We start from the raw sequence: 17,797 nt of genomic DNA on the forward strand, positions 1-17,797 counted from the left end.
GTTTGTGTTTTCATCATTCAAGGGGAAACACCTGCAACTTGCTGGGCACTGCGTAGCCACTCAGGAGCAGACCGCCGCCGAAGTGGGGGTAAAATGAGCCCTCCGCTAAAGGCCGGAGGAAATCTAAAAGGCGAGACTCTCATTTATTTCTACGTATTTTAACTATGTCCCCAAACAAAGCTCTTAAAGGAAGACAAAATACCAGAATCAAGTAAGTAAAATTAACAATGTCTGGCATCTAATAAGAAATTATCACATTCAGGGGTACCTGAGTGGCTCAGTGGGTTAAAGCCTCTACCTTCACCTCAGGTCATGATCTCAGGGTCCTGGGATCGAGCCCCACATCGGGCTCTCTGCTCAGCAAGGAGCCTGCTTCCCCCTCTGTCTCTCTCTCTGCCTGCCTCTCTGCCTACTTGTGATCTCTGTCAAATAAATAAACAGAAAACTAGGACCCATAAGAAAGAAAAATCAGGGGCACCTGGGTGGCTCAGAGGGTTAAGCCTCTGCCTTCGGCTCGGGTCATGATCTCAGGGTCCTGGGATCGAGTCCCACATCGGGCTCTCTGCTCAGCAGGGAGCCTGCTTCCTCCTCTCTCTCTCTCTCTCTCTGCCTGCCTCTCTACCTGCTTGTGATCTCTGTCTGTCAAATAAATAAATAAATAAATCTTTAAAAAAAAAGAAAGAAAGAAAGAAAGAAAAATCAAACAGAAACAGATGTAGAAATTATATAGATGACAGAATTAGTAAACCAAGAACCAAAGAACAGTTATTATAATCATATTTCACATGTTTGAGAAGGTAAAGTAATCATGACAGCATTAAGGAGAGACATGGACAATATTCCAAAACAAACTTCTAGAGATTAAAAATACAATGTCTAATATGAAAAAACAGACTGAATGGGATTGATGGCTGCTTAGATGCCACAAAAGGAAAGATTAATGAACCTGAAGATAGCTCTAGAAACTTTTCAAATGAAACACAAGGGTGCTTGGGTGGCTCAGATGCTTCAGCATCTGTCTTTGGCTCAGGTCGTGATCCCAGGGTCCTGGGATCAAAACTCGAATTGGGCTCCTAGCTTAGCGGGGAGCCTGCTTCTCCCTCTCCCTCTGCTGTTCCCCCTGCTTGTGCTCTCTCGCTCTGTCAAATAAGTAAATAAAATATTTTTAAAAAAGAAAGAAAGAAAGAAAAGAAACACAGGAAAAAATGGACTCGGGAGAAAAATGAATGCAGTGTAAGTTTTTTAAAAAGTGAACGGAAGATCAATAATGGAATAATTTCAAGTGGCCTAAAATATGCCTAACTAAGTCTCTCAAATAGAAGGGAGAAGAAAAATAACTCAAGAAAACTAGGGTAACATTTTTCTTAATTTCATGAAAATCATAAACCTACAGATCCAAAAAGGTCAATGAATCACAAGCACAAGAAACAAAGAAAAAGAATTACACAACTGGTTTAAAACTACGGATGATGGGTATTATACTAAGAGAAATCGGTCAGAGAAGACAAGTAACATATTTCACTTATAGGTAGAATCTAAAAAACCAAACCAAACAAAGCAGGAATAGACCCATGAAGAGAGAGGACAAACTGGTGGTTGCCAGAAGGGAGAAAGGTACGGAGACGGGCAAAATGGGATAAAAAAGAGAGGGAGGTGCAGACTTCCGGTGATGCGGTAAGTCATGAGAACAAAAGGTACAGCCTAAGGAATACAGTCGATGGTAGAAGGGTTGTATGGTGACGAAAAGGAGTTACACTTGTGGTGAACAGAGTGTAACATATAGACTTGTCAAATCACTGTTAGACGCCTGAAACTAATCCAACATTATGGGTCAATTATACTTCAATTAAAAAATGTTAGAAGGCATGTAAGGACGCTTGGGTGGCTCGGTCAGTTTAGTGCCCAACCCTTGATTTCAGCTCAGGTCAGCGATTGAGTCCCACGTCAGTCTCCACGCCAGGCTCCCTCTCCCTCTGCACCTCCCCCAACAGTGGCCTAGTCAATTATACCTCAATAAAATTTTTTAAAATGAAGGCAAAAGAAAGACTTTTCCCGGCATAAAAGCTAAAAGAATTCACTACCAGAAGCGCGGCACTACAAGAAATGTTAAAGTGAACCATTCACACAGAAAGAAAAGGACATCATATAGAAATATGGAACTAGTCAAAGAAGAACGAACCCGAGAAATTGTAAATATATGGGTGCAATACAAAAGAGTATTTTTCTTTTAAATACCCTTAAAAGACAATTAACTGCTTAAATACAACAGCAATGCATTACGGAGATCGTAACACATGTAGAGGGGAATGCACAGCACCAAACGTCTAGGGTAGGAAACAAGGAAGATCCCAGGTTTATGCTATCCCCTCAAAACCTTGAAAAAGACAAACAAATGAAACCAAAACAAAGAAGGAAATAATACAGATAAGAACAGAAAGCAATGAAATAAAGCTGAAGGAGAATCAATGAAACTAAAAGCTGGTTCTTTAAAAACCAATGAAAAAGAATAGAAAATGAACAAAGAGACATACAGATTCATGCCAAGGGTTCCAACGCAAGATCAACAATGTTTTCAATAGCACTGGTTCAAGAGAAGATCCACACGGGGAAAAATTGTCCTTAGCACCACACCTCACATTATATATAAATTATACAAAAATAAATTTCTGCAAAGATTGTCAGTAAAACAATAAAGCTTCTAGAAGATAGTATTAGAGAACAGTTTCATGACTGTGAAGCTGTGGGGTAAGCAATGATTTCTTAAATGGGTCACAAATACATTACCCATAAAGAAAAAGACCAATAAATTGTACTCATTAAAATTAAGAACTGGGGCCGCCTGGGTGGCTCCATTGGTTAAGCGTCTGACTCCTGGTTTGGGTTCAGGTCATGATCTCATGGGTCATGGGATGGAGCCCTGCATCAGGCTCAGCGCGGAGTTGGCTCCAAGATTCTCTCCCTCTGTCCCTGTCCCCACTCACGAGCGCCCTCTCTCTAATAATAAATAAATCTGGGTTCCTGAGTGACTCAGTTGGTTAAGCATCTGCCTTTGGCTCAGGTCATGATCCCAGCCAGGGTCCTGGGATCGAGTCCCTTGTTGGGCACCCTGCTCAGTGGGGAGCCTGCTTCTCCCTCTGCTTCTGCCCCCACCCCATGCTAGTGCACCCCCCCTATCCTCTCAAATAAATAAAATCTTTAAAAATAAGTAAGTAAGGCTCTCTCTCCAACCCCCGAACAGGTGACCGCGGCGACATAGGCCGCGGCCAGATGTGGGGCAGGAGAGCTGGCGCCTTGCTCCGGGTGCGAGGCCTGTGGCCGGCAGGGGTCCTCGGAAGGAGACCGCTAAGCTGCAGTGCTGCGTCTCTGGCGGGAAACAGTTCCCCCCAGTGTTGGAACTGCGGTGGCCCAGGGAGCCACATGCGTGGGGACGGGTTCTTCTGTCCACAGTGCCACGCGCTGCAGCCACCTGACCCCACTCGAGATTACTTCAGCCTCCTGGACTGCAACCGTGCCTTCAGAGTTGACACAGCAAAGCTTCAGACTAGGTACCAGGAACTACAGCGTCTTGTCCACCCTGATTTCTTCAGCCAGAGGTCTCAGACTGAAAAGGACTTCTCAGAGAAGCATTCAACCCTGGTGAATGATGCCTATAAGACCCTTCTGGCTCCCCTGAGCAGGGGACTATACCTTCTAAAGCTCCATGGAGTAGAGATTCCTGAAGGGACAGATTATGAAATGGACAGGCAGTTCCTCATGGAAATAATGGAAATCAATGAAAAACTTGCAGAAGCTCAAAGTGAAGCTGCCATGAAAGAGATTGAATCTATTGTCAGAGCTTAACAGAAAGAACTGACTGACAATGTGAGCAGAGCTTTTGAACAAGATGATTTGGAAAAAGCCAAGGAAATGTTAACAAAGATGAGATACTTTTCAAATGTAGAAGAAAAGATCAAGTTAAAGAAGATTCCCTTCTAATGATTACTAGTTTAAAAGTTTCAAAAATAAAGTTCTTGTATATTTATAAAAAAAAAAAAATAAGTAAGTAAAAATAAACCTCAAAAAATTCAAGAACTGGGGCGCCTGGGTGGCTCAGTGGGTTAAGCCGCTGCCTTCGGCTCAGGTCATGATCTCAGGGTCCTGGGATCGAGTCCCGCATCGGGCTCTCTGCTCAGCAGGGAGCCTGCTTCCTTCTCTCTCTCTCTGCCTGCCTCTCAGTGTACTTGTAATTTCTCTCTGTCAAATAAATAAATAAAATCTTTAAAAAAAAAAAAATTCAAGAACTATTCTCTATCAAAGACACAATTAGGAATATGAAAAGGTAAGCACCTACTAGAAGTTAATTACTATTCATAATCTACTTAAGATTCCAACTTATTTCTGCTCTTGAGATAGAAATAAGAGCCTGGGAGATCTTCTTCGGTACATGCATCTACAGCTAAACTAATTAAGCAAGAAATCTTTCCCAAAACAAGGCCAGGGGTGCCTGGATGGCTCAGTCAGTAGAACATGTGACTCTTTTTTTTTTTTTAATTTTTTAATTTTTTTATAAACATGTAATTTTATCCCCAGGGGTACAGGTCTGTGAATCGCCTGGTTTACACACTTCACAGCACTCACCAAAGCACATACCCTCCCCAATGTCCATAATCCCACCCCCTTCTCCCAAACCCCCTCCCCCCAGCAACCCTCAGTTTGTTTTGTAAGATTAAGAGTCACTTATGGTTTGTCTCCCTCCCAATCCCATCTTGTTTCATTGATTCTTCTCCTACCCACTTAAGCCCCCATGTTGCATCACCACTTCCTCATATCAGGGAGATCATAAGATAGTTGTCTTTCTCTGCTTGACTTATTTCGCTAAGCATGATACGCTCTAGTTCCGAACATGTGACTCTTGAACTCTGGGTCGTGAATTCAAATCCTTTGCTGGGCATAAGGCATACTTGGGGGAGGGGGGTGGAGGAAGCCAAACTTTCTCCCTAAAATTTCTTCAAGCATAATCCTGGTTTAGCAAGAAAATTCATGAAAAGCAGGTTTGGGGGGGAAGCAGGTGGGCAGGCGGCAGAGAATGGTGATCAAACTGCTATCAGTTTTTCTTCCAAAAACTGGATGAACTCCTGGAGGAATTTTATTTTATTATGTGTTAAAAGATTTTATGTATTTATTTGAGAGGGAGAGAGAAAGAATAAGTGAAGACAAGAGCAGGAAGAGGGAGAAGCGAATCCCCCTCGCTGAGCAGGGAGCCCAACAAGGGACTCGATCCCGGAACCCTGGCATCATGACCGAGCCAAAGGCAGACACCTAACCAACTGAGCCACCCAGGCCCCCGTCACGGAGGAATTTTAAATGGTAAAACCGTCTAAGAAATTTTAAATGGCAAAAACTTCTTAAAGATATAATGGACAGGCTAGGTGGGGCCCATTTTCTATAGCTGTCCATTCTCGGCTATACTTCAGAACAAGGTAAAATAAAAGACAGGTAGCTTCAACAAGAAACTGAAACGTGTTCCATGGGTGGTTTTGATACAAGACAAAGGTTCCCACGACAGGGGCACAGTGGCGGACATAGACATGGAGGCGCAGACAAGGAAAGGGCCGGGAACCAAGTCAATCCACGTTTCACCCAAGGGAAACAATATGGCGTGCCCCGTGCCTAGCACGTGAGAATTCAACGAGAATACACTGAATGAGTGAATAAATCAATGAATAAATGAAGGGAAAAGACTAAAGTGACAGGGGGACAAGAAGTGAGGACAGCCGTGTAAAAAAAGACAAATACTCTAAAGGAAAAGAAGAACTAGGAAAAGTGCATCGTGGTAAGGCAAAGAGCAAGTCAGCTGGCAGAAGCAACCAAGAAAGCAAAACGCTACAGGGAGGAAGGAAAATGAAATGGTTGAAATCTTCTGAAAAGTCTGCCGGAAGAGAGGACAGAAACAGAAACTGTGTCTCTCCTAATAAGAGCAAACCCAGCCCATACCGACATTCAGGTCATCAGAGAATTCCAACGGGAATCTTCGCTACCACTTACATCCACTTCCTAGGCGCCAGGTACTGTGCTAAGCTAAGGTACGTTTCCTCAGTTACAGCCATTTGCAGAATTAACTCAAAATATCCTAAATCAAGCTGAGCTGACACAAACAACGACCTGAGGAAGCATGACTGATCGCATCTGTAACTGTGAGAGTGTTAAGTTCAACTGTCCTTTATCTGTAAAAAAGAATTATGCTAATGGAAAGGATACAGTCTTGACTGATACATAAAATGGAACCTTGGAGAGGGAAGAAAACAGCAGCATTCTCCAATCCTACTAGGAGACAGGGAGGGCCGGGCCACCTGACCTTAGTAAATCCAGCTAACTCTTCGTCCAGGCCCAAATGAGCTCCCCATGTAGTTTTGCTTAATGAACATTTTTATTATTTAATGATTACTTCTCACTGTAAACTGGCATTTTGGTGTTTACATTAGTCTCTAGAGAATCAGTTCTCTGAGCCTCATCAGCTCTGGGTATACTAACGCATCATATTTTAAGCCTATAAACCAAAAAACCAGGCTCTAGAGAATTTATGTCCATACAACGATACCGTGAGAGTCTAGGAGCTGGCCTGGGGCAGACAGCTGGCCTCACCTCTATCTTACCTAACATCTATTCAAACCATAATAGTAAAAAAAAAAAAAAAAGAGAAAGCTGAGTCTGAGGGCCATCTTTTGGCTCCACAGACAAGGATCTATCTCGGAATGGCCCCACTATACTAAGTGAATCCCTAGGACAGTCCCCTGAAACAGAAAGGGCTTTCTCACGGTCACAGAAGGAGTTGTGTATTCATCAATCCACAGCTTTCGGATAAGGCAGAAAGAAAGCACCTCTAATGACATTATCGTGAAAACCCTTTGGCACATTAGAAATACCCAGCGCTTAAGAAAGGATTAAAGAATGGCTCAATCTTGTGGAAGGCAGAGCTGAAGTAAACTGTCCTAGCTACTATAGGGATCGGCCAAAGACGATCAAGAGAAGTCAGGCCTCGGGACTCAAGTAGCCCTGGGGCCACAAGCCAGTTCTTTAGACTGCCTCGCCCTTGGGCTCCTCTTCTGTAAAATGACTAAATGGGCCTAGGTATCTCAAAGGTCCATTTTCATTCTAAAATTCTATTCCAATCGGTTCCTTCGGTGATAAATGGGAAAGGTACAGAAACAAATTTACCAAGAAAACTGAAAAGTAGCTTTCCTCAAACAAAATAGTACATTTCTTCCCAAGTGGAATCTGTTTTACCTCCATTACAATATAACTAGATCCAATGAGATAAAAGAATTAGCATAGAGAGTAAAACATCAGGCTACTACAGGTGTAACTGGAGAATAAAACCAAAAAGGAAAGCTTACGTATGTCTCTCGTATCTGAGGGTTTCTCGGATGGACCACGCCACCCGGTACGGTGAGGCCTGCTCTGAGTCCTCTGGCTCCTCTCCGCTCTCTTCCGACCAGTCCAACCCTGGGACGTATGACAAGATATTGCAAGTTAGACAAAAATGCATTTTTATTTAAAATTTAGGAAAAAAGCTACCCAAAATGTATAACCCAAAGCCTACAGCACATACTACCGCTGTATGAATAAATGCCTCCCTATTCTGATAAAAATATTAATAATGATGTGTAACACAGACTCAGGTTTCAAAAAATGACACTGTAACAAAAAAAGCTGTATTGCAAGGATGAACTTCTTTGTCAGACACTTCACAGACGGAGCAGAAACATAAGCAGAGAGCTCAAGTCTTTCCATACATTAAACATTACACGTAATGTCTGAAAAACTATAAAACAAGGGTAATGTATGTTCAGGTAAGAAAGAAGTCGAAATATATTGGTGGATTCACACTACACTTCCACGAAGGAGGGCCCTAGGATAACTTCATCCATCCCCTTTCCCAACACCTCCAGAGGAAAAGGACTCCATCCACCAGGCAGGGCCATGCCCCAGCTCTTGCCCTCTGCAGGGAGAGGGAAGGGTAAGAGGTCAATATTCTATTTCTACTGTGGCCTGGGCTTTCTTTGAATTCTTTTAAACAAGAGCTGTCACATTTTGCAGCATTTTGAAAAACAAGTTTAGAGGGGAAAACAAAGAAATACAGGATGAACAGTGCTTACTTATTTTGTTAGAGGCTACTAATTCTAACGATTGGATAATTATTAGCTTCCAACATAAAGGTTTAACCTTCTTGGAAGTTTTATCTTGAAAAGGCCTCAATAAGTACCCACGTTGCACAGTCTAACATGCGTTGCACAGTCTAACATGCGTAACTTTAATATCCTTATACCACTACTACACTTGAACGAGATACCTTGAGAACTAGTAATCAGTCTTCCTTCTTGAGACTCTCAAAAATCAAAAAACCATCTTCATTAAACCTCAGAGTTTGCTCCTATAATTTAAATAAGTTTGCATGGGCCAAATAGGGAAATTAAGAAAAGGGGAATCGAAATGCAAATTATAAATGCTTAAAATTAACTAACACATTGCCACTGGCATAAAGAAACCTCAAATCTAGTTCTAAGATGACTACCCAAGTTAGGTCACCTTAAAAAGTAAATTTCTCAAAAAAAAAAAAAAAAGTTACTTTCTTTTAAATAATTAGTGGTTTAAAAAAAAAAGTAAACAAGTAATCAGAATAGCATTAGCTCCAGGACAGGATATTGAAAGGCGAGGTCTTTCAAACTTTCAAACACAAAGTAACACTTAAGGTATCTTTTAAAATTAGGAAATGAATTATTTTTTACTTTTGTGTAATTAATAATAATTTCTACTAAGTCATCTCTATCTTCTCTGAATAAGTCAAGACCTAAGTTGTAAAAACTAAGATGGAAGTGTTTCTTTTGTGAAATTAACTGTCCAATAAAGCAAACCTTTGATCTTGGCTTCATTATCACTAGTTTTAATATAACTAACTGAGATAACCAGTGCAGACAAGACTGTAAAACCTGGTTATAAGACTGCATTTTTCTTCAAGTATTCTTTGCTGACATGAAGGCAGGCTACACTTGGTCATAACAGTGCATTACGATTTCTGGCTTCTCCAGAGTAACCTTTGTTTTGAAAACCTGGGTCCCTAATATGCTTGAATTTTAAAAAATTAAAATAAAAATAAAAGGGGGGCTGCCCTCGACTTAGGTTATGATCCCAAGGTCCCGGGCTGGAGTCCTGTGAGGGACACCCTGCTGCTCCCTCTCCCTGTGACTTTCCTCCCTGCAGTGGCACCAAACGACACAAGCCGTCACTCTGTTTCACACCACGACGTGCAGTTACATGAATAAATAATAAGTAAATAATAAATAAGTTTTAATATTATCCGTAGGGTGCCTCAGTGGCTCAGTCGCTTAAGCATCTGCCTTCAGCTCGGGTCATGACCCCAGGGTCCTGGGATTGAGCCCCACACTTTGGTGGGGAGCCTGCTTCTCCCTCTGCCTGTCGCTTGCCCTGCTTGTGCTTTCTCTCCCTCTCTCTGACAAATAAATAAAATCTTTTAAAAAAAAAAAAAAAAGAATATCCTTGAAAATCTTGGTATATTAAAGACTTTATTTTATTAAATCTTAGTTCTTGACAACACATCCTCACACCAGTCTCTGTAACCCCATGTGAAGTCAGAAGGCCCCCATGCTGCATCCCGAAGGCGTATGGTGGTTGTCTTGTAGGAAAGCACTGGCAGCACTGGTGTAACTGTGACCTCAACCAGCTGTTTTTCCCATTCAACATCATTTTTATTTGAAAGAGCTACTGACAAGCGCTGGTTATTAAGACTTGGATTTTCTAAAATGAACACAGTGAAACTGTCACTTCAAGGAGAACAAGGGACAGGATTTGCTGCCAAATTCAGATTTTCACTTGAACGCTTGGTTTTTGTTTTTTGAAAACTTGCAAGTCATCACTAAGTCTATGACAACTTTCTAACACAGTTTTCCAATGAGACTGCTGGTGGTATTAATGAACGTGATTTTGTTTTGTTTTTGAGTAGGCTTCACACCTAGCATGGAGCCCTGCCCAGGGCTTGAACTCACAACCCTGAGATCAAGACCTAAGATGAGATCAAGAGTTGGATGTTTAACTGATGAAGTCACCCAGGGATCCCATGAATGTGGTTTTTAAAATTTTGTATAATTAAATATGTCCACATTTGGAACATGTGCTTAACTAGGTAAACCAGTATTTTCCAAAATTACCAGTGTATGGTGTTACAAAATCACGCATTGGGTAAAAAGATCCATTCAAAGTGCAAAGCAGATCAATGGATTTTAATGTAATGGCTTCCAAAATTCCTTGACATGGTTTCAGATTTCACAACTAATCTTTAAGAAACTACCATTTGTCATATTTTGGCGTAGGATCAAATAAGAATATCCACAATTATTTTTTTAAAAAAGCTAGTAAAATATTCTTTCCTTTTCCAACTACAACATGTAAGCCATATTTTCACATATTAATCAAAACCACATATCATGACAGATTGAATGCTGAAGCAGACAGGCGAATCTAGCTGTCTTTCAGCAAATCACACATTTTTTTAAGATTTACAAAACAAGGGGCGCCTGGGTGGCTCGGCTGTTGAGCGTCTGTCTGCCTTTGGCTCACGTCATGATCCCAGGGTCATGGGATCAAACCCTATATCAGTTCCCTGCTCAGTAGGAAGCCTGCTTCTCCCTCTTCCCCTGCTTCTCTTCCCTCTCTAGCTGGGTTTCTCTCTGTCAAATAAATAAATAAAATTAAAAAAAAAAATGATTTACAAAACAATGTAAAATAATCATGCTCTTCTCATTATATTTTTCAGAAAACATAGCTATTTCATAAAAAGAACACGTTACCCTGTTTAAAAAATGCACTAACATTTTAAAAATTTCTCAATTATAACTTCTAATTCAGTAAATATCAACAAATGTAACTCACATACACAAAGGCTCTATGGTGTCCTCAATCATGTTAAGGTGTAAAGGGATGCTAAGGCCAAAAATCTGAGAAGCACTGATCTAAGGTATGCAAATTAAAGCAAATTTTCTATCATATTTGCAAAGGCACAATAATAACCAATATCCAGTACTGTAAAGATGTAGAGAAACTGTCATGCTCATATCCTGCTGAAAGAAGGGTATTGTGACAGAACAGTTCTGAGGGAAAATCCAACAACATGTATCAAAAAGCTTTTAAAAAAATGCAAAAGCTTGGATAGCAATTCTGCTTCTAGGAATCTGTTTGAAGGAAAAATTAAAGATGTGACAGTAATCATTTTACTATGAGGCTATACAGAGCTACAACACTTTATAATAATATAAACTGGAAACAACCTAAATTAGAGAAAGAATTCAGCTGTGACAAATTACATTGTGTATGAAAAATTACTACCTTCACAATACATCATGAAAAATTTTAAAACAGGTGATAAAACGTATGTATAGCAGGAACCCAATTTTACAGATATGAAATATACTAAGGTATTAACAAACGGGTATTAATAAGATTTGGGTGTTCTACTTTTTTTCCTCTATACCTTTTCTCTAAGTTTTATTAGTTGTTTTAATTATCAAAAGTCACACATGGTTTAATAACAGGTGAAATAATATAAAACTCTAATATCAGAGGAGCTGCCATCCCCATCTCCATAAAAACATCCAGTCTAATTCTGTCTTCCCCTTGATAGTCAGTGTTAACAGCCTGGTCGTGCATAACAACTCAAGCTTTAGAGACCTGGGCTTACACCCAACAGGCAAACATCTATCTGTCCATATGCCTGATCGATAGATAACACTGATGTCCCTTGTTTTTTTATTTTATTTTAAGATTTTATTTATTTATTTGACAGAGAGAAAGAGATCACAAGGAGGCAGAGAGGCAGGCAGAGAAGCAGGGGGGCAGGGGTGGGGGGGAATGCAGGCTCCCTGCTGAGCCGAGAGCCTGATGCAGGGCTTGATCCCAGGATCCTGAGACCATGACCTGAGCTGAAGGCAGAGGCTTAACCCACTGAGCCACCCAGGCGCCCCTTTTCACTTTTATTTTTATAAAAATGGGGTAATATAATACCTATGGATTTTTTTCCTTGGTAATATAACATGGGCACATCTACTTATATTGTTTGAGGACTTTTAATACTACCAGCAATGCTACAATAAACATATCCTCACATTCTGGTATTTTCTTCACCCATAGGAATATAGTCCCCAAAGTGAGTCTGTTGGCTATATACACTCTTAATTAGTAAATAATGTCACATTACTCACCAGGAATGTAGACGCTTCATCAACACTGGATATAATTTTTGCCATTCTGATAGCAATTGTTAGTCTAATTTGCATTTCCACACCTGCTATGGGGATTGAGGTTTTCACTGGTTTACTGACCATTTATATTTCTTCTTCCTCTATTCCCATCCTTTTCCTATTTTTCTATTACTATCATGTCATGCAAATGATTTTTCCTACAGTTAGAATCATAGCTCACACCATAATTAAAGGTTGAAATAATTAAACACAGAACAATCAAACTATCAATAAGAAAATATAAAATACCTAGATAAACCTGGGATCGGACAGATTTTCTTGAGTAAGAAAATTCAGAAGCAATGAAGGAAAGACATTTCACTACATTAAAGTTTTACCTGTATTTTTTCACTTTTAAATCATGAATAGGTATTGCTTGGGGAAATTTTTTTCTTACAATTTTTTTTTTTAACTGTCAGCAGGTATTAACAATGCTATCATTATTCCAAAGTCCTAAGATAAGACATGTCGAAAAGTTCATCAGACACAGGGGCAGAGAACCACACAACTGCCTTCTAATACTACTGGTGCAGTATTAAGAACTGTGACTGTCGTTCCAAATTTCCCAACTCCTACTTCCCTATCCTGGCCACCAAGGATCATCCTCTCCCCCCTAGCGTGCTGCCTTTATGATGGTCTCCCCAAACACAGTCCTTCCCTGGACCACAGGGTCTCAAGGTCCCTCCAGCCCTGTGATATACACGGCAGTTCTGAACACAGAGCCTCCCATGGAAGGGGAGGCACCTTCCGTGCACGCGAGCTGGGAAACAAGAGAACTCACCTAAATGGGGAAACAGATCAGTGTCCAGCTGATGTTTCTGGGTGCACAGTTTCACCAGTCTCTGCAGGCGACTTATACAGGAGAAGTGTGGCGAGAAGGCTGTGGCTTTCATGAGGACCCGGTCAGTCCTGGGCGGGTCCGCGGCGGGAGCCCTACTGGATGGCAGGAGGGGCAGCGGCCTCTTGTGGGACCACTGCCTTGCTTGTGCTATAGTGTGCGTGGTGGGGGCCACTCCCTGCATTGGTAGGCTGGTGTTCGGAGGTGGAGGCGACTTGCAGACTAAACCCTGCGGTGGCGGTGGCGCTGGAGGTTTCAAAGAAGTGGATAAAGGGGACAGGCGGGAGTGCTGCTGCGGGGGCTGCTGCTGTGAGGGCGCAGGAGGGGGACTAAAGTGCTCTTGTCGGACTTTCAAAATCTCGGTCTCTCTCTGGCGCTGCCGATTCTGGGCCAACTTGCTCTGCAACTTCTTTCTCACAGTTGCCCCTTTCTTTAGGTCGTCATCTTCCTCGTTGAAAGCGAATGGGTCTTCCAACTCGGTTTCCAGGTAGTGGAGAGGGACCCTAGCCCCAGGTGGAGAGAGGGACATGCCATCCAGTCCATTGGGCATCTTCAGGGCCAACGGGGGCACCGTCAGGCTAAAGGCCATGGTATCCATCTGGTGCCTGACCTTCACCTCATCTATAGGATCATTCTTTTTCTTCCTCTCTTTTTTCGGGATAAAGCCAAGTACCTGCAAGTGGCTGTTGCAGTACCTTTAAAAAGACACACACACACGGGGAAATGTACATGATATACACTAAGAGAAGTCGAATATAAAACTACATAGTACAAAATGTAAATCCTACCTAATATATTAAACATGCAGGACTATAGGAACTTTTGGCACTCACGGATTTAATACCAACAACCGGCACTACTCTCAAGCAGGCCTCAATGTCTGCAATTTTCCTGAAGCAAAGAGTGGAGTTGTGTGCAGAGGCTGCCAGACAGAAGCCAGTCGTGCAAATACTGAGCGGCCCTGGATAACCATCCAGCTGTGGCTTCTCACTCTGCTTTGTGACTTTGTATTCGCAGCACAAAATAACTCATCAAGTCTAAAGGATCTCTAAAAACTCTTGTTATGGGGAGGGGGAAAAATATGTATATATATATAAGTAGCATATATATATATATATATATATACACACATATATTATATATTCCAATGTCATTCAAGTATTTGCAGATTCCCAACGATCTTATGACATAACCCCTAAAAATATCAAGTGTCTACACTATATTCTACACACACACACACAGACTGAGAGAGAGAGAGAGAATAAAGAAGGGAAGGAGATAGTAAAATAATAAAACTAGTTAGAGGGATTATAGATGAAATGAGTTCCTCAGTAGCCAGAGAAGTACATGTTTTCTACCTGCAGCAGGTACTAAAATAATGCCCTTTATACAGATGAGGAAGCTAAACTTGATAAAAATTAAGTAACTTGCCCCAAACCCCAATCTGGAAACTGACAGAGCTGAGACTCAAAGGAAGAATCAAAGCCCAGAAGACTCTCCCTAGTCTTCAGCAATGAGGTTACTTTTGTAATGTCAATGGTATTTTCAAAATACTAAAAAGGACAGAATCTTCTACTTAATAAGAAGGCAGAATGCATGTTGTTCCCATAAACCACACTGAAAACCTAAGGAGGCTTTTAACCGGTAGAAAAGTGGTGCTTCCCAGACTGGTACTCTTTACGCAGTTCAGGTCAGCAAGTAGGCCATAAAAAGACTAGTCCACGCTTAAATAAATTCAGAAAGTGCTGGCTTCAACAGAATTAGTAATTTTGTTGTTTGCTTCTGCTGAACAACTTCTCAAAGCATTTTGTATGATAATGTGCATTATGCTCCAAGGTGGCAATATACCTGTCTGGCAGTGTTTCCCAAACTTATTTGAAAATGCCATCTATTTTTATTGTAGTGCACCTGTGATATCTCTACAGAACAGGGTTTGCGGGAAAATGGCAATGAAGTAATTAATGTCAATCCTCAAACTCACTGGGCTGTATCAGACAAATTTTTAAATATTTGTTCAAAATACATATTCACCAAAAAATCAAGAGACATGTGGTTTTGTTGGTTTGTCTTAGAAATCAATCTCTCAGAAACACGCCTCAATTTTAATAGGACTATTAAGAAAAAGCTTTCAGGGCAGTCAGGAAAATCTGTACCACGTGTATGTGCACATGCCTGCACATACACACGTAACAGGTTGGGGTCAGGTCTCACATAGACCTTGAAACAGAATAGATTTATAAAGCTGCAGCCAACAAGGAAAAAAAGTTTCAAGGGGTAACTGCATGATTTTTGTTGTTTTTTCAAGTCATTTTTAAATTAACAAAAGGATTGGTAGCGGAGAAATGAGATGGGATTCAACTTGGAAACGGAATATTTCTGCTCATTACACGTGGGCAGCGTCCACGGGAAACGGAGCTTCCTCCATGCCACCGCCGGGCAGCGGGCAGAGACCTGCAGGCCAGCTCTCCTTCCTCACCCTGGACTCCTGCTTCAGCTGCGCTCTCAGCACTACCACCACCGAGCCTGAACCTGTAGAACACTTCCTCCTCTAGAAGAAAAAAGCCTTCACAGCTAGAATTACAACAGCTTCCTTCATTATGATCAGCGTTTAAAAGAAGTACGCAGGGATGCCTGGGTGGCTCAGTCTTCAACGGAGCCTTCAACTCAGGTCTTCAACTCAGGTCTTCAACTCAGGTCCAGATCCCAGCGTCCTGAGATCAAACCCCACGTCTGGCTCCCTACTCAGCGGGGTGTCTGCTTCTCCCTCTGCCCTGCCCATGCTGTCTCTCTCTCTCTCTCAAACAAATAAATAAAATCAAAAAAAAAAAAAAAAAGAAAGAAAGAAATGCCCTTAAAAAAAAAAAAGATACACAAATACGACTGAATAACTACACAGGGGAGTGACTGCTAATGGGTTCTTGCGAAGGGATGAAACTGTTATAAATCAGACTGTGATGATAGTTGCACAACCCTGTAAATATACTAAAAAATACTGACTGGACGCTTCAAATGAGTGAATTTTATCAGATGTGAATGATATCTTAATTTAACTGTCTAAGGAAAATAGTAAACATACAAGAAACAAAAAACTTCTTGACAAATATACACTATTAAAAGTATATAAAATTATAGCAAACATATTTAAAGTATTGTATAAAATAATCAATTTAATATAACCACTTATCTGAGAAACGAAGGCTACAGTAATAAGCCTTAAGCTTCCTACCGTACAAGTACATTAGAAAATGAACTTTACTTTTTTAATTATGCCAGTACTCCTACTAAAAATAACACAATTCTACTCCAAAGAGGCAGCATCCCGTAAGTTAGCATTATTAATACGTACCAGAAGTTAGACATCAGATACTAAGAAGCTTCCTTTAGCTGACCACCAAAATGAGATAATCTTATCAACTAAAAGTCCTTGGGAATTTGTTTTCTAAAATAATACATAAAACCATCTCAAATTCCTAAATGTCCGAAGAGTTACTGCATTAACAATAATGAAGGCTTATTTTCAAAAGAATATCAACCTTTTCTACATTATGTCATACAGTGTAGTTATTAACTATCAATATTTACACACATGCTAGACCTTATAGCAATTCAACCTGGATTTCTTGAGGCAACACAAGAACATTACCTCCTACTGATGTCTACTTTAATCTATTTCCTAACAACCCTACAAATATAGTAAAAATATTAATACCATTTGCATTGGTTTGAACCAATTTTTTAAAAAAATTTATGTAACTTAGTAAGCCACACAAAAGGCCTTCCCCTTCTTTTCTTGTTCTGAAAAGAGGAAATTACTTTGAATAGCAAGGTGAAGACCTATGATTCAGAGAATTAAGATTGTGGAGAAATTCAGAGCAACTCTTATTTTACTTCTCCCTGCTAGCTATTAAAATAGTACTTGCTTCTACTAAAATGAAAAAAGAAAAAAAAAAAAAAAAAAAAAACCCAAGGTGGACAACTGCAAATGTGGTAAACTAAATTTAAGACAAAATTAAAATTTTTGTTTTAAAAATTTAATGTCTGGCTGGCTCAGCAGGAGGAGACTGGGACTGTTGATCTCAGGGTTATGTATTTGAGCCCTGCATTGGGTGTAGAGATTACTTAAATAAGTAACTTATTTAAAAAAAAAAAAAAAAAAAGGACAAAATTATAGATGTGTTTACAGTGGAGTCTGGAGTAAAAAATGAATCCAAGTTCATCAATTCTTCAAGTTAAAAAAGGCCAGGGCTGCGGCACCTGGGTGGCTCAGTGAGTTAAGCCTCTGCCTTCAGCTCAGGTCATGATCTCAGGGTCCTAGGATTGAGTCCTGCATCAGGCTCTCTGCTCAGTAGGGAGTTTGCTTCCCCCCCTCTCTCTGCCTGCCTCTCTGCCTACCTGTGATCTCTCTCTCTGTCAAATAAATAAAATCTTAAAAAAAAAAAAAAAAGCCCAGGACTAAGAAATGGACAGGTTAAGTCAGCTAGAAGCAGCTGGACAGGTATGTTTAGCCAGGTACAGTGGTCCCTTTCTCAACAGAGATTAAAATTTTATTCCTTGCCTCACTGAGCAGCTGCTTCTAACTTTCAGGTACTGTAATGTGAAGCTTTAAGTGCTCATTAGAAATTCCAAGGGAGTATTCCCAAATCACCACATGATGCTATCTACACTCATTTTG

At 40.7% G+C, this 17,797-nt stretch overlaps 2 protein-coding genes across 7 annotated transcripts in view; one reads left to right on the plus strand and one right to left on the minus strand.

Moving 5' to 3' along the window:
- The window catches only part of INO80D (INO80 complex subunit D), a 70,992-nt gene that overhangs the window by 32,466 nt on the left and 20,729 nt on the right, over positions 1-17,797 (minus strand). For all 6 annotated transcript variants that reach the window (XM_004764221.2, XM_013062298.2, XM_004764220.2 and 3 more), the window contains 2 exons: positions 13,069-13,820; positions 7,374-7,482 (listed from right to left, as the gene is read on the minus strand). In XM_004764221.2, the coding sequence (XP_004764278.1) occupies positions 7,374-7,482; positions 13,069-13,820 (861 nt within the window). The remainder of the gene's footprint in view (positions 1-7,373; positions 7,483-13,068; positions 13,821-17,797) is intronic.
- Positions 3,221-4,006, plus strand: LOC123391649 (iron-sulfur cluster co-chaperone protein HscB-like). Its single transcript, XM_045078640.1, has one exon. The coding sequence runs from the start codon at positions 3,268-3,270 to the stop codon at positions 3,838-3,840; it is 573 nt and encodes a 190-aa protein (XP_044934575.1). The 5' UTR covers positions 3,221-3,267; the 3' UTR covers positions 3,841-4,006.

Source organism: Mustela putorius, unplaced genomic scaffold (assembly GCF_011764305.1).
Source record: "Mustela putorius furo isolate JIRA1106 unplaced genomic scaffold, ASM1176430v1.1 tig00000275_pilon_pilon_pilon, whole genome shotgun sequence".
In the NCBI taxonomy this organism is placed as follows: Eukaryota; Metazoa; Chordata; class Mammalia; order Carnivora; family Mustelidae; genus Mustela; species Mustela putorius.